General features: G+C 54.7%; 12 protein-coding genes across 12 annotated transcripts; 7 read left to right on the top strand and 5 right to left on the bottom strand.

Annotated features, from left to right (window-relative positions):
* Positions 1-100: 100 nt before the first annotated feature.
* On the bottom strand, positions 101-2,602 carry N656DRAFT_784405 (threonine dehydratase I). The gene is made up of 2 exons (XM_064816163.1): positions 2,018-2,602; positions 101-1,965 (listed from the first exon to the last, which is right to left on the bottom strand). Exons 1-2 carry the CDS (start codon positions 2,276-2,278, stop codon positions 433-435), a joined length of 1,794 nt encoding a protein of 597 aa, XP_064665940.1. The 5' UTR covers positions 2,279-2,602; the 3' UTR covers positions 101-432.
* A 767-nt stretch (positions 2,603-3,369) lies between these two features.
* On the top strand, positions 3,370-4,178 carry N656DRAFT_718392 (uncharacterized protein; the record flags this gene model as incomplete). Its single annotated transcript, XM_064812277.1, has 2 exons — positions 3,370-3,428; positions 3,521-4,178. 2 exons carry the CDS (start codon positions 3,370-3,372, stop codon positions 4,176-4,178), a joined length of 717 nt encoding a protein of 238 aa, XP_064665939.1.
* A 130-nt stretch (positions 4,179-4,308) lies between these two features.
* On the bottom strand, positions 4,309-6,569 carry N656DRAFT_439571 (uncharacterized protein). The gene is made up of 2 exons (XM_064809661.1): positions 6,311-6,569; positions 4,309-6,244 (listed from the first exon to the last, which is right to left on the bottom strand). The coding sequence occupies exons 1-2, from the start codon at positions 6,374-6,376 to the stop codon at positions 4,439-4,441; spliced, it is 1,872 nt and encodes a 623-aa protein (XP_064665938.1). The 5' UTR covers positions 6,377-6,569; the 3' UTR covers positions 4,309-4,438.
* A 505-nt stretch (positions 6,570-7,074) lies between these two features.
* Positions 7,075-7,819, top strand: N656DRAFT_439511 (uncharacterized protein). The gene is made up of 3 exons (XM_064809660.1): positions 7,075-7,349; positions 7,437-7,492; positions 7,563-7,819. Exons 1-3 carry the CDS (start codon positions 7,217-7,219, stop codon positions 7,728-7,730), a joined length of 357 nt encoding a protein of 118 aa, XP_064665937.1. The 5' UTR covers positions 7,075-7,216; the 3' UTR covers positions 7,731-7,819.
* A 395-nt stretch (positions 7,820-8,214) lies between these two features.
* Positions 8,215-8,810, top strand: N656DRAFT_439806 (uncharacterized protein). The gene is made up of 3 exons (XM_064809662.1): positions 8,215-8,232; positions 8,293-8,699; positions 8,759-8,810. The coding sequence occupies exon 2, from the start codon at positions 8,337-8,339 to the stop codon at positions 8,673-8,675; it is 339 nt and encodes a 112-aa protein (XP_064665936.1). The 5' UTR covers positions 8,215-8,232; positions 8,293-8,336; the 3' UTR covers positions 8,676-8,699; positions 8,759-8,810.
* On the bottom strand, positions 8,627-9,256 carry N656DRAFT_784400 (uncharacterized protein). The gene has a single exon (XM_064816162.1). It carries the CDS (start codon positions 8,970-8,972, stop codon positions 8,742-8,744), a length of 231 nt encoding a protein of 76 aa, XP_064665935.1. The 5' UTR covers positions 8,973-9,256; the 3' UTR covers positions 8,627-8,741.
* A 1,926-nt stretch (positions 9,257-11,182) lies between these two features.
* On the top strand, positions 11,183-12,020 carry N656DRAFT_718414 (uncharacterized protein; the record flags this gene model as incomplete). Its single annotated transcript, XM_064812279.1, has 4 exons — positions 11,183-11,366; positions 11,499-11,556; positions 11,621-11,736; positions 11,821-12,020. 4 exons carry the CDS (start codon positions 11,183-11,185, stop codon positions 12,018-12,020), a joined length of 558 nt encoding a protein of 185 aa, XP_064665934.1.
* Positions 12,021-13,212: 1,192 nt separating this feature from the next.
* Positions 13,213-15,599, top strand: N656DRAFT_718249 (TrkH-domain-containing protein; the record flags this gene model as incomplete). The annotated part of the gene is made up of 3 exons (XM_064812262.1): positions 13,213-13,765; positions 13,874-14,782; positions 14,851-15,599. The coding sequence occupies 3 exons, from the start codon at positions 13,213-13,215 to the stop codon at positions 15,597-15,599; spliced, it is 2,211 nt and encodes a 736-aa protein (XP_064665933.1).
* Positions 15,600-15,612: 13 nt separating this feature from the next.
* On the bottom strand, positions 15,613-17,986 carry N656DRAFT_784397 (impB/mucB/samB family protein). The gene is made up of 2 exons (XM_064816161.1): positions 17,684-17,986; positions 15,613-17,549 (listed from the first exon to the last, which is right to left on the bottom strand). Exons 1-2 carry the CDS (start codon positions 17,813-17,815, stop codon positions 15,840-15,842), a joined length of 1,842 nt encoding a protein of 613 aa, XP_064665932.1. The 5' UTR covers positions 17,816-17,986; the 3' UTR covers positions 15,613-15,839.
* Positions 17,987-18,055: 69 nt separating this feature from the next.
* N656DRAFT_439296 (feruloyl esterase-like protein B) lies at positions 18,056-19,961 on the bottom strand. The gene has a single exon (XM_064809659.1). The coding sequence runs from the start codon at positions 19,839-19,841 to the stop codon at positions 18,231-18,233; it is 1,611 nt and encodes a 536-aa protein (XP_064665931.1). The 5' UTR covers positions 19,842-19,961; the 3' UTR covers positions 18,056-18,230.
* Positions 19,962-20,933: 972 nt separating this feature from the next.
* On the top strand, positions 20,934-21,713 carry N656DRAFT_792657 (uncharacterized protein; the record flags this gene model as incomplete). Its single annotated transcript, XM_064817098.1, has 2 exons — positions 20,934-21,159; positions 21,235-21,713. The coding sequence occupies 2 exons, from the start codon at positions 20,934-20,936 to the stop codon at positions 21,711-21,713; spliced, it is 705 nt and encodes a 234-aa protein (XP_064665930.1).
* Positions 21,714-22,208: 495 nt separating this feature from the next.
* On the top strand, positions 22,209-23,289 carry N656DRAFT_718457 (UPF0103-domain-containing protein; the record flags this gene model as incomplete). The annotated part of the gene is made up of 2 exons (XM_064812283.1): positions 22,209-22,360; positions 22,419-23,289. The coding sequence occupies 2 exons, from the start codon at positions 22,209-22,211 to the stop codon at positions 23,287-23,289; spliced, it is 1,023 nt and encodes a 340-aa protein (XP_064665929.1).
* Between the last annotated feature and the right edge of the window lie 748 nt (positions 23,290-24,037).

The raw sequence follows: 24,037 nt of genomic DNA, 5'->3' as shown, positions 1-24,037 counted from the left end.
GAACGGAGCACTGTATGACCTGTGCGCTGGCTTAGGTAACGATTTAGTAGACGCACTTTTGGCCTGAACTTCTGTATTCTCTAGAGTTGCAAGCGCTCTGTTGCCAATGTTATTTGAGCATATGAAACTGATATTATGCGCAGTAGGGTTTTGTAGTTCAAGAAAGAGTCTGTGAACCAGAGACTAGGTTTCCCAATCATGGTGGGCTTCCCGCTCGCACAGCTATAACTCTGTGGCTTACTAGGGTTAAGTAGCTGCTAATAAGCGGAAACACCACTATGATTGGAACCCCTACTTAAAATGATACCCATTATCTCCAAGGTTGTAAGAGCAGTTCTCGCACTACATGGACAATTTTCAAGGCCTGAACTCTATATGTTGACCAATATTCCCCTCTGCTTGACTTTTTCATGATTCCCGAATCTCCTGCAGTTACATTCGGAGGAATGTCTTGAATACCGGAGACTCAGTACAGTCCTCCCAGGGGTATCCTATCTCCTTCAAAAACCTCTGTAATTCTCCAATCTCCTCGTCTGGACAGACTATTCCAGTCAAGACCTGGCCAATATCCCCACCATAGTTTCTGTACTGGAAGAGACTAATATTGTACTTTGGTCGTAACGTCCTGAGGAAGCGCTCCAAAGCCCCGGGCCGCTCGGGAAAGCGGAACATGTAGAGCCTTTCGTTGGGGACGCTGGACCGCCCTCCAACCATGTGGCGGATGTGACTCTTGGCCAATTCGTCACCGGATAAGTCCGTCACATCCATATTCCCGGATTCTTTGATGCGGCTGATGATAGTCTGCAGCTCCTGGGCTCGTTGATTCCCCGGGGCGGTCAAGGAGATGCCGATGAGCACATGAGCCTCGGATTCGCTAGCATAACGGTAGCTAAACTCGGTCACGGGATGGGGCATGACTGCGTTGATCAGCTCGGCGAAGGCGCCAGGCCTCTCTGGGATTTTGGCGGCCAGCAGAGCTTCTTTTCCTTCTCCGTAGGTAGCACGAGCAGAAACAAACCCCAGACGATCAAAGTTCATGTTTGCACCGGAAGTGATGGCCACGACTGACCTCGTCCGGTCGCTGGACGGGTTGGCGGCGACCCATTTCTTGAGTCCGGCGATGGCCAATGCGCCGGCAGGTTCGAGGATAGAGCGAGTATCTTCAAACATGTCCTTGATAGCGGCGCAGGCTTCATCTGTTGTCACCCGGACCATGTCGTCGACAACCTCCTGACAGAGTCGGAATGTTTCCTCGCCTACCGTCTTGACCGCGGCACCATCCGCAAACAGGCCCACATCCTTCAGGAATACTCGCTCTCCCTTGGCTAAGGACTGGGTCATGGCATCAGCGTCGTAGCTTTCGACTCCGATGATCTTTACGTGGGGCGCAATGCGCTTCACGTATACGCCGACACCGGCGATGAGACCACCGCCTCCTACGCAGCAGAAGATGGCCTCCAGCTTTTGTAAGTTTGTCTGAGCCAGTATCTCCAGGCCAATGGTGCCCTGACCTGCAATAACATATGGGTCGTCAAATGGGGGGATGTTGATCAGGCCGTTTTGCTTCTCCCTCCGGGCGCACTCCTCTTTTGCCTCGTCAAAGTCGGCTCCGTGGAGTACGACATGGCCTCCCATGCGAGACACATTGAGATGCTTGATGCTTGGCGTGCCCTTGGGCATCACGATGGTGGCGGGGATCTTGAGCTTGCGAGCAGAATAGGCCACGCCTTGAGCGTGGTTGCCAGCGCTGCAGCACACGACGCCTCTCCACGACTCGGCAGGGTCCAGATGGGCCATCTTGTTATAGGCGCCACGCAGCTTGAAGCTGAAGACGGGTTGCTCATCCTCGCGCTTGAGCAAGACCTTGCATTCAAGGCGGTTGCTCAGGTTGACGGCAGGTACGAGGGGAGTCTCGTTGCACACCTCTCTGACACGAGGATACGAAGTGATGATGAGCCGCAAGTACTGTGGTCCAGTTTAACCTACGGGCCGTTAGGACAGCGATGGGGTGACTCACGTCCGGGCACCCGTTGGGCAAGAGGAACTCGTCGGGCACAATTTTCTTCAGGTGTGTCGTCCGGTCCTCGGACGGCGGCGTGGGCCTTGCGCTGTACTCGGTAAGAGAGAAGCTGGTCAAGGATGGAGTTCTGGGCAGTGCTGTGTCGGCCATCCGCGGCGGTGTGTAAGGCCGCGAGGTGCTGCTTGCGCCATTGACAGCTGCGGGGGACTCTCCTTCGCCATTGACGTGGACCGGGCCGTCGGTCCCTGTGGCAGCCATCATTTCCTGGCGACACAAGTGACTGCTAATGAGGTTTGAAGCAGCGGAAGGGAAGTCTTGCGTTTTGGTCTTTTCTTATCGGCTCGAATTTTGGTGGGGCCCTAGGCCGGGTGGGAGTTTTGGGACAATGACAGACTTGCTTGCCCACGTTTTGAGAGGCCGGGAGTCGAAAGGTTTTTTTTTATCTTCCTCTTTGTGACGAGTCAGTGCTAATCAGGCTCCGAATCTAGCTGAAGAACAGCTTGATACAGCAAAGGGCAGCACTGCAAAGCTGCCTGGATCTCTTGACTGTATATCCAGAGTGCATCTACGTCCGTATATGCGTAAGTAAAAAGAAGAAACTGTATCGATTGCATTGTATAAGGTACATACATTGGGACACTCCATAAGGTAAATTACACTAGCGGTCTAAGTCCAACATCACATGGTACAGTACATCAACACGATTCTCCACAGTGGGGTTTCTTTTCGCAATTCAGCTAATGGTACCTTGAAATAATGAATAGTAGGCACAAGTATGTACATGCTTGGTGACATTGAGCCATGTAGTACTGCGATTGGGATTGCTGTTCTACGGCGACAGTTCATGAACTTTGGACTCATAGTCCGAGATGTTTGAAATAGCGGGGTCCCTTGATTGTGGACGTATGTACCGTATATTCTTGGGAAATTGAGCCGACCGTACTGCGAGTCTAACGTATCTATTCAGTGTCCCGCCCACTTCAAACCGTATGCTTCGACATTACATCGCATGAAAAGTTGAAGCAGGTAGGACAGAGTAAGGCTGGGATTGGTTGCTAGCCTTAGCATTTGCAGTAGGGTCAGCTCAATTTCTCAAGAATATACGGTATGTACAGTACACTCCCGAGGTCGGGAAAGTGGTAAGTGGTTCGTGCTCTTGTGGGTTCTCTCGCTCAACGCTAAGGCACTCCCAGCACCTTATGCTGCCAAGCGACCCGCAAATCTTGGGCTGCGGGTTGCATTGTAATTCGCATCACCAAATCGTATGCTACAGCTCCACGAAAGACGGCTTGATCCAACTGTGTGAGCAGGCTACACGATACCTAACTCGACACATCGTACTGCCCATCATGTCAGACCAGCCGCTGCCTAATAGTCGGCCATTGCCATCGTCCTTCGACGAAAATGAGTAAGCCCGTACTTGTCCTGGCCCTCGGCCTCCACCCCCTCCTGCCTCGATCACGAGACAAGAAACTTACGTGGGTCTTTACTTCTACACAGTGATTTCTACAACGAATCCGGCCTTCGCAAGGTTGTCCGTCGTCTCAGAGAAGAGCCGCTCGTCCCCATCGGCGCGCTGCTCACCGTGGCCGCATTCACCAACGCTTACCGAGCGATGCGACGGGGCGACCACCACAAGGTTCAGCGCATGTTCCGGGCGCGTGTCGCCGCGCAGGCGTTTACCGTCGTAGCCATGGTTGCGGGCGGCATGTACTACGCTGAGGACCGGCACAAGCAGCGGGAGCTCTGGAAGCTGAAGCAACAGCAGGAGGCCGAGGAAAAGCGGCAGAAATGGATCCGGGAGCTGGAGGCCCGCGACGAGGAGGAAAAGGCGTTCAGGGAGAAACTCGACCGGAGACGGAAACGGGCGGCCGAGCGCGCCGACCAGGATACCGGCACAGATGGCGTCGCTGCTCAGGCGAGGGCCGCTCTGAGAGAGGCCAAAGCCGCCAAGCCTGCGAATGCCAAGCAAGAAGCGACAGATAGCGACCCGGTCGAAGAGGAACCCAGCCGGGCGCCCGACAACGGGAACAAGCCTAAAAGTGGACTCTTAAACTCTTTAAACTCCCTGGGCGGGTTGTTCGGTAGGTCCAAAGGGACGCCAGAGCAGCCGCTTCAGAGCCCGGAGGATCATCGGAAGCCCGTTTCCGAAAAGTGAAAAAGGTGCAAGTGACGGGGCGCGAGTGTATTCATATGGGGCGGCATTAGGACTGTAATGTATGATATGCGACTAAAATCCTTGGAGCAAGGGGCGGCAAACAACTCTGCATCTCTTTGACCAACCGGATATTCTCTAGGCTCTCCTTTCTCTTTGCAGAGGCGAAATAGTCTATATGCTTGGATATCCTGGGATCTGGCTCAGGCTACATCCCACGGCCACTTCGTCGCTCAAAACCCCGAGCATGGACCTGTGTCATGCTAAGCCATGCTACCGCCGCTCCTGTTTCCGCCTATCAAGCCGGCCATCTCCAAAAGAGCGCGGTCAGCGTCAATATCGCCCGTGCCAAGGTTGACTCGCCTTCTCGCCTCGGCCTCCCTAGCCTCCCACGCCCACCGTTCAGCCTGAAGTCTGGCTTCTTCATCTCCGCCACATCCCCAGACCTCGATGCTTGAAATTCTGAAGCGATCTTCGAAATCGAACTTCCTCGCAACGCTGGTTTGGAATGCGCCGCCCCGAGATGTGTAGTTGTGCGTGAAACAACCGAACTCGAAACTGCTATCGAGGGCCAGGGAGACCGGCCCAAGCGACACAACGTTGGATCGACGGTAGGCCTGAGTGGACTGTGGAGGAGGGCAGCCAAACGATACCCCCCCTATTGGGACAGAGGCGGATGGCTTGTTGAACGATGCATAGTCTCTGTTTACCGTGGAGGCGCGGAAAACATCGTGGATAGGCTGCAGCTGAAACAGGAGGGTATCTTCGCCGCCAAAGCACTCGCGGTGTGTATATTTCCAGGGCTGGCTCAGGTAGACACCGTAGGTAAGCCTCTCGTTCTTGACCAGACTACCAGGTGGGAAACGTCTGGAAGGCAGGGTCTTGAGGAAGGCGGATTCTGCCCCAATGCCTTTGTGAGTTGGGTCATCCTCGAGGCGAGTTCCGCTCACGAGAAGAATTGTCGGTGCTCTCCAGTTGAAGACTTTTGACTCAAAGCTGCCCATGCTGAACCCATCCTCATCACCGGAGTATAAGAGGCGAAGCTTGCGAAAGAGTGATGAGCTGGGGATAAAAAAGGATATCTGCGACAGGAGATTGTGGTTCATTATTGACCCCCGATCCTGCAATAGCGGCTGGACCAGCTCGGCCGGTGAAGTCGCAGGCCTTGGGGACCCGTCCTTGGTCCTGCGGAAATCCAGGTTCTTCGAAAACAAGAAATGCTCAAAGAGTGGAGTGAAACCACCGAAGATGAAGGGCATCAATGCTGGGATGATAGCGTTGAACTGGGCAAACTTGATGCCAGCTGCCTGTTCAACGTTTAAGAAGGACGCGAGCACGCAGTCTGCAGTCGCTCTGAGGCCCTCCAGCTCGCTGCCCGTTAATCGATCCGAGTATGATGACAAGCTCTCTTGGGCGCCCAGTGGCGCGACAAGTAAGAGAAGCATGATCATCTTGCGCCAATTGTCTGCTGGAATCATGGCGTTGTGGGTGGCGGGAGAACTCCCATGCTTAAAGGCGCCGAGGTAATCCAGGGAGCCGAGGGCTGCGAGGACTAACTCGTCATCTTCTTCAGCGCCCGAGTCCTCCTCTTCTTTTGCCTCATCCACAGCGAACCTTAGGGACCGCGCCGAGACTGGTATTGCATTGACGGCTTGATCCCTACTGTTTTCGGGATTCTCCTCCCTTACGTTTCTTTGCTCGCTCGGGGACAAGCCGGAGAGTTTGCGATCATAGACGGCGAGGCTTTTGAACAGTAGCTTTCTCCGGTCTGTGGCACCCCGAGCCAGAACTCGGCCATATCTCTCCGTCAGGATTGTGACGACCATAACCATCTGCTCCAGCCCCAGGACAGCAGGGGCATCCTCGAGGAATGGGAAAGCTCCAATGTAGGAAACCATCTGGAAGAGCACCGGTGACACTCCAAGCACGTCTGGAATTTCGAGGAACCGGGAAATTGTATCCTCCTTTAAATAACGTATATGATCTTGGCGGTCTGCGAGGCTCTTGAAGACGTCTTTGAAGGAATAGAGCTCGAGCGAGGTGAAGCACTTCTGAGCAAACTTGTCGGCCTGTGAATAAGACATGGCGACACTTAGACTGATGGAGCACGGTCAAATTTGGACTAGACTGCTCACCAGCTCCTTGGCGATGTTCTCATGAGATGGAGGAACTGGCCTCTCATCTGACTGAGCTTGGCCCATCTTTGGCAGCCTTCCCCCAGGGCATTGCAGCTGACAGGCAAGGCAATGGTGCAATCGAACAGGAAAAGACCTCTACACTCAGAGCATTTCCCCTTTTCGTAAGGCGGGTTCTGCGTTGTGGAAGATCGGTGTTCTGTAATTATTCCTGCAAGGTGAAGATGAGTTGAACAATCAACAAAGGGCTGAGGTGGGATCTACCCAAGATGGTGTAAGCGTTGCCGCTGACAGGGCCCCACCTTCCCTAGATAGCAGCATGACACTGCAATCCATATGTTACACAGTATGTTAAACATGAAACATAGAACCGTGAAGTGAATCCTACAGGAGTCATTGCGGGATGTATATACAACACCTCACCTGGGGTAATTGATGGTTAACTGTTTCTTTTCATTTTTTACCCTTCGAAAGACTTAGCCAAATGCATGCTTCTGGACAACAGCCCTCATCAGCGACGACGATGAGGGGCACTACGTCACTGTTATGCTGCTGTAAACGCTGTCCAGTAAGATTTGCAAGCTGAGCTGTTGGGCTTGTTTGCCCCCACCTGAGCTTCATTGTGTGGAGTGACTGCTGCCCCGCATTGGGCAGCCCAACCGTCGAAGCGGCTGACCCCCGAAAGAGAGCTCCAGTCAGTCGGCTGCTTCAAGCAGCTCAACTCTGTGGCTCTACCCAACTATAAATAAAGGGGCCCTGATACCCCTCGGTTTGGGCCGTTTGGGACATCAGCCCGTCGGTTCCCGCAGATTAGTCGCAACTTAGCAACCCGATTCGAACGATCATCTGGAGCAACACCATCTTACTCCATACTCACACAGGTCGATTATTGGCATCCCAGGAATCATGGCTGACAGGAAGAACTCAGAGAGCAGCATTGACGAGACGCCCATCTCACCCAGTCTGCCCAATCCAGAAAGGAGGAACTCGCTAGAGTATCATCTGATGCACCGGCCAGATCGGCAGGAACTAGTGGATAGTACGCACTGTTGTCGTCTTTGACTAGCTCCCCGAAGCTTCAACAACATTCAAGCAGTGTTTCTGACGCGTTGCTCCAACAATCCAGGGAATATCCTACCTGCATCAAATGCGGCGCCGGCTATCCAGGCGCAGCAGAAGGAGGTTAGTTGTTGACCTCCATGAATCACCATGTGGCACCACCATGCTGATCTCACTTCGATGTGTGCCACAGCTCCAGAAACACATGCGAGCCGATTCGCTGAATGAGAAGATTGCGCATCGGCCCTCGCCAGAGACGCTGATTAAGGAGGGCATACTCCACGAGGACCCCCGCTCGCCTGAGGAGAAATATGCTGAGGCCATCGAGGAGGAGTATGCAAAACGGGAGGGCGGCGCGTAAAGCGTCGATGCTCAACCGGAGGGTTCATGTTGTTAGGACATGCTATAAGAATGTAGTGTAGCTGTCTTTCATATCTCTTTGAAGGTCTTTCCGCTGGGCTATGCCGCCACTTGGCCGGTGTGATGCATTGGAACGACGCGATAAGAGAGGGTTCACTTGGATGAGTGGCAGTATCTAGCTACTCCGGTGTCTCACGGCCAGTAACACAGCCTGAAAGGAGGGCACAGGCGTCGTCAGGCATGCCAAATCCACGGCCTGAGGAATCAGGCGATTTGAGTAACCTTGACATCGACATTGGACTTCGAATTGCCCAATCGGTTATGGTTATACTATGTATCGCCATCCTAGCATTGCAGGCCCCGCACATTGGTGTGGTTGTTTGAGCTGCAGTGTAAGTGGGCGAAGTGGTTTACCTCCGGGTAGACATGATTGGTCACCGAGTCAAGGTCAGCTTTTCTTGACCACCACATAATCTCACATAGCACTTTGTCTTGGGATCCTGGTAATTCTCTTAACTCACTGGCGCAGTGTTTACTGATCATAGTCTCATATGCCATGGCAGTATTAAATGACCAGCGTTTGCATTGTTACCAGGGGGGCCCAGGTATGAGTATCCTAATACGCCTCTTCTGCATGTATCCCAAATCATTGCATGCCAACCCAAGCGCCGTTGCCATTTACCAAAAAGACTTCATCGAGAACCAGGAAAACCATTGCCAGCCATGCCATGACCGAATACAACCTCGCGGAAGCATCCAACGATCTAAACAGCCCGACAGAGCCGGTTCCCCGGACAAAAGAATAGAGCAGCGTCCCACAGCAGTAATTCCTCATTGCCCGCTGCTGCTCCCGCGGCCATTCTGCGCTGAACTAGGCCGGCCTTGCTGTATAAGGACAATGTTCGGCCGCCCGCGAGAGTTCTTGACCTCCTTTACCTCCGTGTAGTACCCGCCTGTGCGATAAAAAAAGGTCAGTCTCCTGATGCTCGTGTATATCTGAAAATTGGGGGAACTAACCAACAGCCCCAGCGGGCCCAGAGCGGTACCGCCCTTCAGCAATCTGCTGAGAAGAGGTTGACGAGTTCATCGAGAAGGAGAAGGAGTTCTGGGAGGAGGAGGAGGAGGTAGAGTATCTGGAAGACTGGCTTGAGGAGGAGCTACCAAAGTAGGTAGCTGAAGGCCGGTTGCTGCTCTGGATCACGACAACACGGCTCCCGTATGTCGAAGTCTGGTGCGAGGACATTGCGTACCCAGGTAAGAGGGTAACAGAAGACCAACAAAGGGACTCGAGGCTGGTGAGATAGAGGCAGCAATAACTCTTCTAAGATTGTTCGGCTCAAGTGAAGACACAGAAGGCAGTGATGGAGAGCAGCCAACACCAGGAGACAGAAGAAGAGATTACGGGGTTTAAATACCAAAGCCATGGTGACAAGCACTTGCTGCGGTCTGGCAAACTGAGTATGCCTCCATCTAAGTGATGAGGCAGGTTGAGGACGAATTGCTTGAACGAGCCAAGGCATTCAAGGTCCAGCCCCAGGACGAGGCGAACGCTCGGTGAGTCGAGTCCCCGTGTCCCTAGACTCCAGGCAGTGCAAGGCCACTACCATCTCAACCTGGGCCAGTCAGGCTGCTAGTTGCCTTACAAACGGCGTACTGTCTTTTGTCGCTCATCTGGCCGATGAAGGACAAAAGTGGAGCGAGAGATTGAGCAGACGGTGAGTCAACCTGAGACGAGCGCTGCGATCCATATCTCGCGGGAGCAAAGAGTACTGCTTGGCATATGGATGGGCCAAGAAAAGGCTGTAGGGAAACGGGATTGGGGCGCAATAGAAGACCGAGATTCCAGGACTTTTGGCCTTCTTTTTTCGATTTCTGCTGTGAATGTTCTTTTCAGGCAGGAAGGGCGCATTGGCGGGCAACAACAAAAGAGCATGTGGCCCGGTTTTCGTGAAGATGCCAAAGGGCGGAATGAACAAGTCGGTTGCGCAGCCCCGCCCGATCTGTTCCAGTGCCGAATAGGAACCACCCGAAGCATACATAGACGGTTCAGCGAAGATGCGCAAAGCCAGCAACCGTTCCTCAGAGAATCGAGCCATTGAGAGGCGCCAACTTGGGCAGCAAACACATGTTTGCGAACTGTTGCCGATCTCATACTCAACAGTGTGTTAGAGTGGCAGCGCTCATGGCCAGGGGTTGTAGGTTCTGCCTGATGACGCAGCTGTTGAATTGGTGCCTCCCCAGTTACACGCTAGCAAACGTCTAAACTGGCCAGTCTCTGCCTTCGCTGGTGGCTGGACGGCCTGAGGTGATGACTCAACACAAACCCCTGAGGCAGCCTGAGAGAAGCGCCCTTGTGATCGCTTCATCGCCCCCGTGCAATTGTCAAATCACAGATAACCCCAAAGCGCAATTGGGCACATGGGAGGTGAGCAGAAGCAAGATTGACACTTTCGCTACGAAGTAGGCACTCTCCAAATGCCAATTCCAATTGACCTTTTGGGTTGGGCCCACCGCAGATTCGATTACCGGATTGGCCATGACCCCTGCATAAGTACCCACACATAGAGCCATTTCTAGTGTAAGTGTAGCGAGGTGTAGGTACGGAGTCCGCTACGTCTGTATCACCAAGGGCTTGCTTTCTCGCCACTCTGCGTCGATGTTGGGCGAGGGCAATTGGACCTACCGGGGGCTGACGGGGGCCGACTGCGGTATCTCACAGTTCGCGGCCTGCAAGATTGACGTATGGGCGTTTCTGTTGTGTCTCTAGAGTCATCGTGCCTGGCGTACGTACGGTACATACTGTAACATGTACTGTACATACTCTTTGTGCCTCCAGTTCGTCAGCAGCGCCTTCTATTGGCGGTTCAGAGAGTACGGTTTATGTTGCGAGTTGGAAGTTCACAAAGTCCAACAACAGTTGAGCCTACTCGATACTGGGGTCCCGTTTTGGAACAACAGCTTTCTCTATAGCGGGAGATAGTGATGGTTGAAACGCACCTCTGCGAGCATTGCTGGTTAGTCCACAGACTTGTCATGTTCAGGCCATCAATTCTTTCCGTCTGTTGAGATGAGTACCTCCGTACCTACTTAGGGATCCAGACGGTGCCTGTTTGTAAGTTTCGCGCTAAACAAGCAACTAGCCCTGTACAGTACCATGACTCCCTGTATTGGTGGTAACTTACAATACACCACAGCTGCGGGGCTCCATCACCGTCGCAACCCAAGTGATGTGCTTTCCCTGCAGGTAATCGTCGGCTTGCCCCGATATCGATGATCTGGCTGAATCTGCCATTCTCCTTGCCCACCCTTTTACAACCACAAAGCCCAACCTGCGACAATTGTCCGCCCAACCGTTCATTACAAGGTAAAGTATACCTGGTAATGTCCCCCTGGTTCTTGATAGGCTTACTCACGCGTCCGCCCCATTGCAGCTTCAACCGTCTTATCCTCAAGATGCAGCGCGTTCTCCTCTCGCTTTCGCTGCTCGCCTCGGCCGCCGTTGGTGTTCTTGCCTCGGACGATCTCAAAATCGACGTTACCCTTCCTGTAGAATGCGACCGAAAGACGCAGAAAGGCGATACAATCAATGTTCATTACCGGGGCACTCTGCAATCCAATGGCCAGAAATTCGATGCCAGTCAGTCTCGCGCTTTACCTCTCAGTTCCTCCCCCGGCCCTTCTTCGGCCCTGCGCCTACGCGTCTACGGCGCTTCTTCGGATGACGGAGCGCGAGGGGCTGCCTGTAACACTTGTGCTAACCCCTTGTCAGGTTACGATCGCGGAGCCCCCTTCAGCTTTCAATTGGGCGCTGGCATGGTCATCAAGGGGTGAGGCGGACGGTCTAGAACCTGCATTACCCAGAAGAATATTTTGGTTCTGACGAGATGACAGTTGGGATGAGGGCCTGCTCGACATGTGCATTGGCGAGAAGCGAACTCTAACGATCGCTCCGAGCTATGGCTACGGGGAGCGAGCAGTCGGCCCCATTCCCGCAGGATCTACCTTGGGTAAGTCGGTTGCGTTGCGGATGCGCACTTTTTGTCGCCCATACGCTACCTATCTGTGTTACTGACCGCTCCGTTTCTGCGCAGTCTTCGAGACGGAGCTGATGGGCATAGAGGGTGTGCCCAAGCCTGAGTCGATCGTTACCAAGTCCGCCACCGACAGCCCTGCTTCTTCGGCGAGCCAGAAGGTTGCCGAGAAGGTCGCTAGTGCGGTGAGCGACGCGGCCGAGGCGGTTAAGACGGTGGTTGCCGACACCGATGACACGCAAGAACACAATGAACTATAAGTGGTTTGGGGCGGTAATAGCCTCAGCTAGCTGTAGACCGAACACTTCTTAGGGTGAACCGGGCGGCATAGGGTTCTGGACGTGCACTATGCTGGCCGTTATCGCGGGCGTGGGGCTACAGCAGCTTGGATATAGGGCGTTCTTGAGAAGTGAAAAACGAGTGGGATAATTGGGTGGTATTTCCTGTGGTTGGAGTGGCCTGAAGGTTCAAGTTCAAGATGCCCCGCAGGCCACAATATATACAGGAAAACAATGCAGTGGCTCCTGCCACTTTACAGAAGTTACCGGGCGTCGTCCCAGCCTCGCAAAAGGTCTAGTTCTCGGCGCCCTCCGAATATATCAATCGATCTTTCGCTCTGCCGAGTTAAATGTTCGCTGTCGAATCTGCTGCCTATTCCCGGTACCGGCCGGTGTTCCGACCTACAGGCGTCTCTTAAGGTTTTTTCACCTACCTTAGTCTGCAAGTTGCCCTTCTGACCATGATATAACGCTGAAAACATGACTTGCACCATTCCATGTTCAATTGCTAGGCCTGGCATTATGCTGGGCCAGCCGATGTTGCTGAGCTGACCAGATGAGGCGGGGCGTATGTTCCCTTTTGACTCTCGCGTCCCATTGCCATGGTTGCCATGATTGCCTGGCGGATCGCGGCGTTGGCGATGTGGTAAGCGCTCTCGCGCCAGGACTCCCAGATTTAGTGCTGTCTGTATCAAGGAATCGGCTCCTTCCAACCAACAAAGGTGGTAGATGCTTGTTTCGGCGACAGATTCTCCAGGCGAAGCTTTGAGCAGCCGGCGGCACAGCGGAAATGGACGGGCGATTTCTCACAGCCGCGCCACGCAGCGCCGCTCAGCTGCCAGTCTCATCTTGTCGCTTTCTGTTGTTAGTTCGCGTTGGCAGTAACTCGAACATTGCAACGGCCTGTCGCACGCTGCTGACTGTCGCCTACTAGAAGTTCTCAGACCCAACCTGGTGGCATTGATTTCATTTTCTCACATTCTCCTTGCGGCAACTCAGAAACGAACGCTCTCTTGTGTCCTCGCAGAGATTCGGTTGCTCCGGTTGGTCAGGGACATGGAATGCAGTCCGGGAGCAACGCCCTTCACCCACCAGCAGCAGCAGCAGCAACACTTCCGATCATCACTAATAGCCTGACACCATCTGCCGCGAGGTTCTCTTCATACCGACGACTATGCTGCGCCGGAACGGCAGACACACATATGGATCCTCGCGCATCCCGCGAGTCGTCGCCCAGATACGCTCATGGCTTCCGCCCCTGAATTTCATTACACTTCACTATGCCTACTTTATCACCGTCTGCTTGGTCAGCTCAGTAATATTCTGGTGTTCATCGAACCCGGCATGGAGCATCAGTTACACCGACAGCCTGTTCCTCGTGGTCAGTGCCATGACTGAGGCGGGCCTCAACACGGTTAACCTGAGTCAGATGACAACATGGCAGCAGACCCTGCTCTTTCTCCTGATCATATTCGGAAGTTCCATCTGGGTATCCACGTGGACCGTCATGGCCCGCAAGCACGTCTTCGAGAAGCGCTTCCAGGACATAGTGCGTGCGGAGCGTATGCGCCGGTTGGCTAATAAGGGGGGCAGCACCCTTACTCTACCGAAGCTGCAGAGGATATTGTCGTTCGGCAAGGCATCCACAATCGCTTCACCACAGCAGCCAGCACCCCCGAAACGCGGCGGCTTGGGCATCCAGGGGCAGAATCTTTCGCCGAATCCGGGTGAAGCAACGCTGGTTGTGCCGGGTCTCTCGCCGAATCCGGGCGAGCCAAAATCGGTTGTGCCGGGGTTTTCTCCGAATCCAGGCGAGGGAACACTGGTTGTGCCAGCAACAAATGCCCCTGACGCCAGCATAGACGCTGTGATGGCAGGAGACGCTGTGACGGCGGGCGACGCAGCGCCTCCCGAGCGGTTTCTGAGTCCTGGTCGCAGTATCGTCTTTCTCGATACTCCCCATCCAAACAAATCCCCCTTCTCCACGGCAAGCCGGCGTACTCCTCAAAACCGGTTGTCAGTCCTCAAAAACCGCAACGGAGGTGAGCGTACGCCGGGTGATGGTGAAAAGGACGATATGAGCATGCGGCATTTCTTGGTAAAGGGGTCTCCCGGCCGGAACGCCCAGTTTTACGATCTGAGCAGCGAGGAGCGGGAGGAGCTCGGCGGCTGCGAATACCGAGCCCTCAAGATGCTGTCTGTCATTGTGCCGCTGTATTTCTTTCTCTGGCAGCTGGTCGGATGCCTCGCCCTCGGTGCTTGGATCAACAACAATCAGGCAAAAACGTCGTTGGACAACGGTATCAACCCCTGGTGGCTGGGCATATTCAACGGCGTGTCGGCTTTCAACAACTCGGGCATGTCCTTGCTGGACGCCAACATGGTCCCCTTCCAGAGCTCCTACTTTGTCCTTATTACCATGGGTTTGCTGATCTTGGCGGGCAATACGGCGTACCCCATTTTCCTGAGGCTCTTCTTCTGGATGTTCCTCAAGCTTCTGCAGCTCACCACGGAAGATGGTGATTTCTCCGACCTCAAAGACACCATCAGATTCATCCTTCAGTACCCCCGCCGCGTGTACACAAATCTGTTCCCTTCCCGCGCTACCTGGTGGCTGGTCTTCATGCTCTTTTTGTTGAACATTGTTGACTGGATGGCCTTCGAGTTGCTCAACCTGGGCAACCCGGCGATCCAAAGCATCCCTGTTGGCCCGCGCGTGCTGGACGGTCTCTTTCAGTCGTTGGGTATGTTGTTACTCTGCTCCGCAGAACCATGGGAACAGCCATTGTATGTATGCTGACTGTCTTCCTAGCCGTCCGTTCGGGAGGGTTCTATGTCGTGCCCATCTCGTCGCTGTACATTGGGGTGCAAGTGCTCTATCTCATCATGATGTACATTGCCGTGTATCCCGTGGTCATCACAATGCGGCATTCCAACGTCTATGAGGAACGCTCCCTGGGGATATACGCCGAGGACGATCTCCCGGACACACCCGACCCAGAAGTCGGAAATCCCGCGTCCATCTATTCCCGCCGGCTCGACCGCACCAACACCATAACAAGCACCCTTAGCCGGGGCATCCGCCGCACATTCACCTGGCACGGTGTCGGGGCCCGTCCGCCCCCTTCTTCAAAACCCAACCCGCAAGAATCGCACGTCAGCTTCATCAGCCAGCAGATCAACGGGCAGTTGGCGCACGATATTTGGTGGCTGGTGCTGGCCATCCTCGTCATCATAACCATCAACACGGGCAACTTCCTCGCCGACCCGATCAACCACAGCGCCTTCAACGTCATCTTCGAGGTGGTTTCGGCATACGGCTGCGTGGGAATCAGCGTGGGCCTTCCCCGCGACGCCTACAGCTTCTGCGGCTCGTGGCCGACGGCCGCCAAGCTCGTGCTCTGCGCCGTCATGCTCCGCGGCCGCCACCGCGACCTGCCCGTCGCCCTCGACCGCGCCGTGCGCCTGCCCGGGGAAAGGCTCCACCACGAGGAGGAAGAGGACCAGCGCATCAGGAGGATCATAACCAATCAGAGGGTTGCCGTCGACGCCTGGAGCTGATGAATTTATTGCCTTATTGTATTGCACATGCACACGGGAGAGTCGGTTAAAGAATGGATTGACAAGCTTGCTTATAGCGAGGCGTTTCGAGGCGTTTGAGCCCTTTGGAACTGTCATAGTCATCATCATAGTCATCACCCTAGCCATTGCCGGGAGCTTTACACGGCACAAACCGCCCCTATAGAAATGTCTAAGCAATAAATCACAGATATGAAGACAAAACTCCCACCACGGCCGAGTTTATCCAAAACAGAGCTTCTTCTGCCTGGGATCTGCCCCTGCTTGTGCAGCTGCCGCAGGCCTACCCCGTTTCTTATCCCTAACTTTCTTCGCCTCTGTAGGAGGTCTGTCACGCGGTTGTTGGGTGACTGCCTCCTGCTGGACTGTGTCGCGGATGGCTTGCCGCGACAAGCAGAGATCAATATGTTCATTAAACTGCCTCTCGTTGGCAGGCTGGGGCCTAGAACACACGGGACAGTCCCACCATTCCTCCTCGGCCTTCGCGGGTTTTGATTGTTCCCTTGTTGGATTGGGTAGAATCTCCTTTCCGTGTCTGCGAGAAGAGGGGCCTTTCATCCTGTCTGGGTTGTGCTCGGCATTGGGCTCGTCTCGCTCCTCGCTGCTGCTGTCTGCGGACTTGCCCTCTTCGTTGCCCCCCTCAATAGAGCCAGCGGATTCAGATTTCCGCGGCCTCAGCCCGAAGAAGGCCCGCGTGTCTGGCTTTTTGGTGCTGACAAGATGGGTACACCTCAGTCCCATCAGGCGTAGCTTTAAGCCGGGAATTTCTTGCTGAAGTTTCACCAGCATTGGCAATGAGAAGTTGTACAGGTCATCCGCCAGGAACACTGCCTTTGGGGTGGCGACCTGGCGTGTGAGGACCTCAAAGGTATGTAGTTTCACCTTGAGACAAAGGGTGCGCCCCTTACATTCGGCCTTCCGCATATCTGCCTCGAGCTCCTCTGCCGTTTTTCGGAGCTTGTCATACATCTGGGCCGGATCGTCCATGTCCCGGAACGTGCTCTCAGTGCCGACGCTTTTACGCTCGTACTCCTCCGCCGGCTGCACGTTGGTCCGACCCAGACCTAAATAGCAGCGAAAGAGGAACTCGCAAGTCTTTTGGCCAAAGAGTTGATTCAAGTACTTGCGCTGGGCGTAGACGTCACCGCAGGTACTGACACCAACTGCTGCCAACTCACGCTCCAGGACGCGCCCGACGCCATTCACTTTGCGGCAGGGCAGGCTGCGCATAAACTCCATGATGGCGCCGCGCTCCCGGGGGAGGACGAACTGCCCATTGGGCTTGTTCATGTTGGAGCAGATCTTGGCAAGCCGTGCGTTCGCCGCAATGCCGGCCGACACGGTAATGAGTGTCTTTTCATGTATCTCTCTCCTCATTTGGGAGACAACCTCAGCGGGATCCATGTTATGCTCGGCGCAGTATTCGGTGATGTTTAGGTACGCCTCGTCGATGCTGGCGCTCTCGAACCGCGGGTCATAGTCGGCCAAGATGTCGCGCACCTCAGCTGCCTTCGCGTTGTACTTGTCAAAATTGAGCGGGATAATGACTAGCTCCGGGCAGAGCTTCTTGGCCACGAATGCGGCCATACCGCTACGGCAGCCGAATTTTCGGGCTACATAGTTACATGTGGTCAGGACGCCGCCGCCCACGGCGAACGGAATGTCCTCTAGTTCCGGCCGATCCAGCAGTTCGACAGCGGCATAGAAAGCGTCGCAGTCAATGTGCACAATGTGCTGCGTCAGGTCGCGCGACAGCTCCAACTGGGCTAGAAGGTTGTCGGCTGCCCGGAGCTCACGGGTTAGGTCGATGGTTTCGAGCTGCTTCTTCCTGGCGAGGATGTTGTCGATTTTCGCCGTCAGAATCTTGTCCTTCTCCTCTTCGCGGTTGAAGAACCTGGAGCCCTTGGAAGCATTGTAGATGATCTCTGAGACCTACGAGCATGTGGTTAGGACGTGGTCATGATATTAGAAACCCCGGCCAGGCAAATTAGAAGGTGGGCAGGGTCGAGGGTCGAGCGTCGAGGGTCGGGGGTCGGGGGTCGGGGGTCGAGGGCCAGGGGCCGTACCTTTGATTGATCAACCGACTCCTGGCCGGCCTTTGTTAGTGACGGACCCAGCAGCGAGTACTTGAGCGAGGCATGTTCCCGGGCCTCGGCCGCTATGACGCGTTCCGTTCCGTCCTGGTCCCCCGAGGTCATATCGGAACGTCAATCAAGAGGAACCTGCTGCGTCTTGAGCGAAATACAGCCCGGAGTTCCATGACAACAACAGTGGCACCAGAGCTGTGCGTCACCGGTGGTGACACGTAGAGCTACTTGAATTTGTCGTGATAGCGGTGTGTTGGAGTAAGGTCGAAGTGGGGGCTGGCGCGACGTGTTTAGGCGCGTTATGCCTTCTACGCCAGATCACGGGACCAGCAATTTCCACCCAGAAGTCAGTTTCGGAAACATCGTTGATTGCATATGTTACATACGTATAGTACCTACATTTTTACATACCGAGGTATGAGTGTACAAATAAATGCCAAGTGGGTGAATCTGGCCCTGCGACATCCCACCGGATAGAACCTCTGAGCCTGCCTGGCCAGATAAACTACACGGTAAATGTTGTCCATCATTTGCAAAAGAAACTCTCGGGCACATCCGGATTCCCCCTGCCCCTATATGTCTGCCGTTTTGGGTAGGGGCAGATAGGCCGTTGTCTAAGTACCCCTGAACTCGGATCCGAAGAATCCTTCCACGTCGTGGCAACCAGCTCGTCGATTGCAGTGCCGTTCTCAACCCACGCCATCATGGCGAGCAACGCGTCATGCCGGGCGTCTTCAAATCCCGGCGTAGAGTAGACTGCAGTGCCCAGCCGCGCCTGCGAGTTCGGGCCGGCAAAATACCACGGCGCGTCTACCGCAGTGCCGGTAACGTGCTGCATGCCGGGAACCAAAAAGTATCGAAACCAGCTCTGTAAAGCCCCAACACCACCCATAGACGCCGCTATGCGCTCGTACAGGACGTCGGAGCTGCGCTGTGGGATTAGGGCGTCGGCCATGCCGTGATACAAGAGAATTTTGGCCCCGCTCTCCTTGACTGCAGTCATATCGTAGTCGTCGGCCGTGCAGTTTCCCGGATCTGCTGCGTCTGCCTGCCATACGATGCTGTCATTGAATTGCTCCCAGTGCCAGCTCGGGTCGTTGTACAGGAAATATTGGATATAGCCGTCTCCGTAGCTGCTGGGGGCGGACCCGCCCAGAAGGAAAGCCCATTGAGATTCAGAGCTGAGTTCGAGTCCCGGGAAAGCGAATTTCCCTTCAGCATAGTAGTCGCCGTAGAAGCTTTGCACCGTTTCCGCCTGCTCCTTGGTTAGACACGCTGATTTGTTGGCCCCTCGTGAGCTGCAGAGCAAAGGTTTAAGGCTGAAGTTGCATTTGTCAGGGCGGCTGACAATGCCATCTTTCAGGCCATCCTTCCCGTCGCACTGGCGGATGACTTCCTCGCCAATGACGCTGAAGAGCGAGGCATTGACATGCTTCTTATCCGATACAGGGAGGTTGCGCACGCCAACCCTTGTGGACCACGTTTGCAAATGGCTGGTGTACCAAGCAGGGGCACCGACAACGAGGCCGTCAAAACTGTCTGGGGAGATCTGGGCCTCCTTCAAGCCCTGCCGCCCGCCGGTCGAGGCACCAGAGTAGTACGAGTACGTGATCTTCTTCTCGTAGTAAGCCTCAACCAGCTTCTTGCCCAGCGTGACCGAACCGTGCATGGCGCGATAGCCAAAGTCGATCTTTCTCTCCTCATTATTCAGGGCCCAGGTCAAGTCGCCGCTGGTAGAGTTGTGGCCCGTGTCAGTCGAGACGACGGCATGGCCGTAGCGTACCCCAGCTCCCATGTCAAGCCAGTTGATACCCCCCGCGAAACCTCCATTACCCACTGCCAGGAACCTCGAGTTCCACTGGGTAGGGAGGAAAAGACCGAAGCGGTAGTTGGAGATGGCCGAACTCGAGACGTTGACAATGACGGCGCACAACTCGGGCAAGTTGGTGGGAGAGGTGGGATATGGGAGGTTCGCAGCACCTTCACCGAATTGGCCGCCATTGGCAACAGAGACAGCTGAGAGAACGCTGGCGGACGGCGGGAGCGCATCGCGGAAGCTGTCCGGTGAACAGGGTCTGGAGGCGGCAGAGAGCGCTGCCTGCACCGCCACCCCGAACAGAAAGGCGGCGGCCGCCATGATATCGTAGGGGAGAAAGGCGGTACTGTACCCTGTGAGTTGGACCGCGCTGAACAACTGGGTGCAGTGCTGCGGGTGAGCCAAACGGTAGGTCACCCTGGCGACTCCTTGCTTATATAGCACGACCCGGAGCTGTTATTCCCCCTCATCTCGGAAAGCATCGAGATAGAATGACGATGACGTGGGCAGCGAAAGAATCATCATCTACCGCCTGTGCCTGCCGACGACGGCCTTCTCCGCATGCACCCTCGGGAATGGGGCTCTGGGCGCCCCGTTACCAATTGCGGAAACTGGGAAAACATGACCTCGGTTCGGCCTGCCATTCATACTACCGACCGCAGTCGATCACTACAACTTCCCGGGGTGATACCGGGCGGTACTTCCACTTTCACCATCAGGCTTGGGAAAGTGAGTCTGTGATGGTTGCGGGGTATTAAGAATGAATATCGATACTCTAGAGTTGGCGAGGATAAATGGTCAAGCTGCCTATGCACAAGTCACTACCCAAAACTCGACATGGAGTAAAGCTCCAGAGCCTTTGCGCCCTCTTTGGTAGGGATGGCTGGTTAATAGAAGCGTTCACTAACATGTGATTTCAGGTACTTAGGTATTGGAGAATGGAGATGAATTCGAGGGAGCAAGTTCGATCATGATTTTGTACTGAGTACCTCGTGCCCCACCGACTCCACGAAGCTCGGTGTAAGTTTCAATACTGTACAGTACATGTAATTTCCGAATACAGTACTTTACAACAGTACGCCGTACATCTACGAAGTACGGTCTCCAGAACAGAAGCCGAAGCTCGGAGCACAGACCAACCCTCTAACAAAGTTCGCGTCTCTAATTGACTAGAGTCGCGGTTCACACGCGTCATTCCCACCATCACCCCTCAATTGACGCGAGCGAGCTTCTTTCTATTCTGCCATTATTGGCCACGCGCCTGCCGAGCCATTATACAATCTGCCTCAACAATCCGTGCCTTCGGGACTTGCATTCGTGTGCTGCCCAGCATCGGACTCGGGATTATCAATTGTATTTGCTTGCGCTATCCATCATCACTTAACATTGAATCTACATCTATTGCTTACCGCCATGGTCACCAAGCGAAAAAGATCCGACTCGGAGATATCATTTGCATCCTCCGCGTTTTCATCACCCTCACGGACAGACGGCAACAGTTTCAACTTCAACGCCATGTCAGCAATGGACACGGCGAGACGGGGTTTCTTCTCGCCGCGGCTGTCCACGCCATCTCATCTCCCTAGCCGCACGATGAAGCGCTTCCGCGACAACCGCCCGTCCGAGACGGAGGTCTACCGTATGTTGAGCCGCCGAGCTGGCCCACGTGTGTACTACCGCCACAGTGATTCATGCTAACCTACCTTGTCCTCAGAACACACGCTCGGCCTGCTCTACTCGGCGCAGCAGCACCAGCAGCAGCCACCACATACGCCGCCCAGGGCCGTGAACAACACCGCGAGCTCCTTCATCCAACCCCACACCCACGCGGCAAGCCAGCACAACGGCGCCCGCAGCCAGCAGCGATCACTGCACTCCTTCTGGAACCTGCCCCGGCCGCCGGCGACAAGCTCGGCCGCGTCCTCGCCCGCCTCGTCTGTCACATCTCTTGCGGGCGGGAGGAGCACCTCAGTATCAACGAGGTGCGAAGATTGCGATGCGAGGCTAGACGGCGGGAATCTGGACGACGAAGGGGACTTCGTCGCGATGGACATTGACGGCTACGGGTTAGGAACGGCAGACGTAGACATATACGGCCATGTCTGCGGCGCCTGCGGGAAGTCGGTCTGCGGTAGTTGCTCCGTGAGCAACCTGGGAGAACACCGGCGGTGTCTAGCCTGCGCTGGTCGGTGACGCGTTGCTTTGACGGGCTTTGCTCCGCATGTATTGAACATGACGTTATGCGCATGATAAGGAAAGGGCATTGGGAGGTTAACTGTGCCGGGGCTGTTGGGGTGTCAGGTTACCCGATCGGATTCGACTTTGTTGGTGGCAGCTGGCGTTGGGAGTTCTTCCATGTGAACGTTTACTGCCCGAAGTGGTGTCTTCTGTTGCCATGGTCCAAGTTGATTGTTTACACAGCTCAAGGACAAGTCGGGCAGCAAACGCTGCCAGGGGGTTATACACGGAGCCAATCGCGGTGTAATGGGAGTGATGTCAGCGCTGCATGAGCTTTGATGGTGGGTGTGTGCGGGGCAAGCTGTGGTTACCTTTCCAAGGTATCTACCCCGCCCCATTCCATCCCTTTAACAAGAACGTACCTCGAATCCTAGATTGATCCCTTCGTTGGTTGCCTTACTCACTCGCTGCTTTAAAATCATCAGTCTGTTAGTTTCTTGCACGGTTATAATGGGAACACGGGAGGCTAGCCATGCCGGGTCCTGGTACGATGATGACGCCGCTGAGCTATCCGCTCAGCTCGACAAGTTTCTAGGCAGTGTGCCAGCAACGGTGGATGGCAGCAGCCTCCCAGTCCCCGGTGCGAGAGTCATAATCGCTCCGTAGGTTGAGACATGGCATTCTTTCTCCCCAGAATGATGTCTTCTCACATTTCGGCAGCCACGCTGGGTATTCGTATTCAGGGCCTTGCGCCGCTTGGGCTTACAAGGCGCTCGATCTCAGCGCTGCGAAACGAGTCTTCGTCCTCGGGCCCTCTCACACCTACTACCTACGCGGTTGTGCCCTCACGATATTCGACAAGTACGCAACTCCGTTCGGAGACCTGGTTGTGGACAAAGCCACCACTTCGGAGCTTAGGCAGACGGGTCGCTTCTCGGACATGCCACCTCGTAAGGACGTGGACGAACATTCTCTGGAGATGCATATCCCATACCTGTGGAAGAGGCTCGAGCAGACCTTCGATGGTGACAGCAGCAAGTTCCCGCCCATCGTTCCCATTCTCGTTGGCGACGGATCCGAAGACGAGGAAAGGTCGTTTGGCAATCTTCTCGCACCGTACCTCAAGGACCCGGAAACCGCCTGGATCGTCTCGTCTGATTTTTGCCACTGGGGCCTGCGGTTTAGTTACCGGCCGGAATATCACGACGGCTCGATTCGAGATTTGGATGCACCGAGGGCGAGGGGTTCAAGACCCGAGTTTCTGCGGGTCCGGCCAGACTGGGGCCAGGTGGCCGCGGATCCTGAGAGTCCCGAGATTCACGAGGTCATCAAGGTGCTGGATCAGATGGCCATGGATGCGGTCCAGTCTGGTGCGCACCACGAATTCTACAAAGTGCTGGCCGACACCAACAATACCGTCTGCGGACGGCATCCCATCGGGGTTGTCATGGCGGCGATGGAAGCGCTAGCGAACGGTGGACAAGAGGATGGGAAATGCAGGTTTAAGTTCATCCAGTACCAAAGGAGCAATTTAGTAAAAAAGCCGTGGGACTTTAGTGTGAGTTATGCCTCGGCCTATGCCGTCGTCTGACACGCATGGCGAGACAAGACGATCCCGTTGATCCCCGGAACTGGAGGACAGGGGTCCCAATGAGAGATGCAAGAAGAGCTTTGCTCATATTTTAGTCCACACATCTCTCGTCCCTTGCGTGGGACTGTATTGCATCAAGGAATGAGAGTCCGGTTGGGGAGAATTAGTGATGAAAAGAGTTCAATGGAAAGAAGTATGGTGCTGACTGGAGAGCGAGTTCATCTGATATTTGATGTCACGAAGAGCCATGGGCGCAATGGCATGTCGAACGGCTACATCATCTCTTCGCTGGCTCTTATTAGGCCAATCGCCCAGCGTCTCCGCATCTGCTCAGATCCAATGTAAAGTTATAGTCAAAAAAAAGGTTCACACTCGTCTTGGCGCACCCACCCACAATTGACCACCCACATTCCAACGGCTATATCTTCGTCAATTCGAGGCCAATGGCACTGCAAATACGATGAAAATGAAGCTATTTGACAGGCCTTCAACACCTCGTATACCAGACCTTTGCCTTCTTTACTGCAGCCAAGCGCCTGGGCATGAAATCAATCAGCCTGTCAATGAGGTCCTGTGGGACCCTCTCTCATGCAACCCTTAGGGCCTCCTCTATTCTGGCGATATTTGCTTCGTTCTTGAGTAAATGTAGGCTAGGGAAGTCCCTATATAGGATTTCCTTCATTTTCTTCTAGACGTGCTCAATGGGGTTGGGGTCTAGGCTGTAAGGAGGGTAGTCCTGAACCTAGAT

The sequence above is a fragment of the Canariomyces notabilis genome (genome assembly GCF_033297395.1).
Source record: "Canariomyces notabilis strain CBS 508.74 unplaced genomic scaffold N656scaffold_33, whole genome shotgun sequence".
NCBI lineage: Eukaryota > Fungi > Ascomycota > Sordariomycetes > Sordariales > Chaetomiaceae > Canariomyces > Canariomyces notabilis.
This window is presented reverse-complemented; position numbering and strand designations above follow the sequence as displayed.

Coding starts and splice junctions, on each gene's coding strand:
- N656DRAFT_784405 (XM_064816163.1), bottom strand. CDS start 2,278: ATGGCTGCCACAGGGACCGACGGCCCGGTCCACGTCAATGGCGAAGGA. Junction 1,966..2,017: donor TGCCCAACGGGTGCCCGGAC/GTGAGTCACCCC, acceptor ACTGGACCACAG/TACTTGCGGCTCATCATCAC.
- N656DRAFT_439571 (XM_064809661.1), bottom strand. CDS start 6,376: ATGGGCCAAGCTCAGTCAGATGAGAGGCCAGTTCCTCCATCTCATGAG. Junction 6,245..6,310: donor AGAACATCGCCAAGGAGCTG/GTGAGCAGTCTA, acceptor TCTTATTCACAG/GCCGACAAGTTTGCTCAGAA.
- N656DRAFT_439511 (XM_064809660.1), top strand. CDS start 7,217: ATGGCTGACAGGAAGAACTCAGAGAGCAGCATTGACGAGACGCCCATC. Junction 7,350..7,436: donor TCGGCAGGAACTAGTGGATA/GTACGCACTGTT, acceptor CCAACAATCCAG/GGAATATCCTACCTGCATCA. Junction 7,493..7,562: donor TCCAGGCGCAGCAGAAGGAG/GTTAGTTGTTGA, acceptor TGTGTGCCACAG/CTCCAGAAACACATGCGAGC.
- N656DRAFT_439806 (XM_064809662.1), top strand. CDS start 8,337: ATGAGTATCCTAATACGCCTCTTCTGCATGTATCCCAAATCATTGCAT.
- N656DRAFT_784400 (XM_064816162.1), bottom strand. CDS start 8,972: ATGTCCTCGCACCAGACTTCGACATACGGGAGCCGTGTTGTCGTGATC.
- N656DRAFT_784397 (XM_064816161.1), bottom strand. CDS start 17,815: ATGACCTCGGGGGACCAGGACGGAACGGAACGCGTCATAGCGGCCGAG. Junction 17,550..17,683: donor AGTCGGTTGATCAATCAAAG/GTACGGCCCCTG, acceptor ACATGCTCGTAG/GTCTCAGAGATCATCTACAA.
- N656DRAFT_439296 (XM_064809659.1), bottom strand. CDS start 19,841: ATGGCGGCCGCCGCCTTTCTGTTCGGGGTGGCGGTGCAGGCAGCGCTC.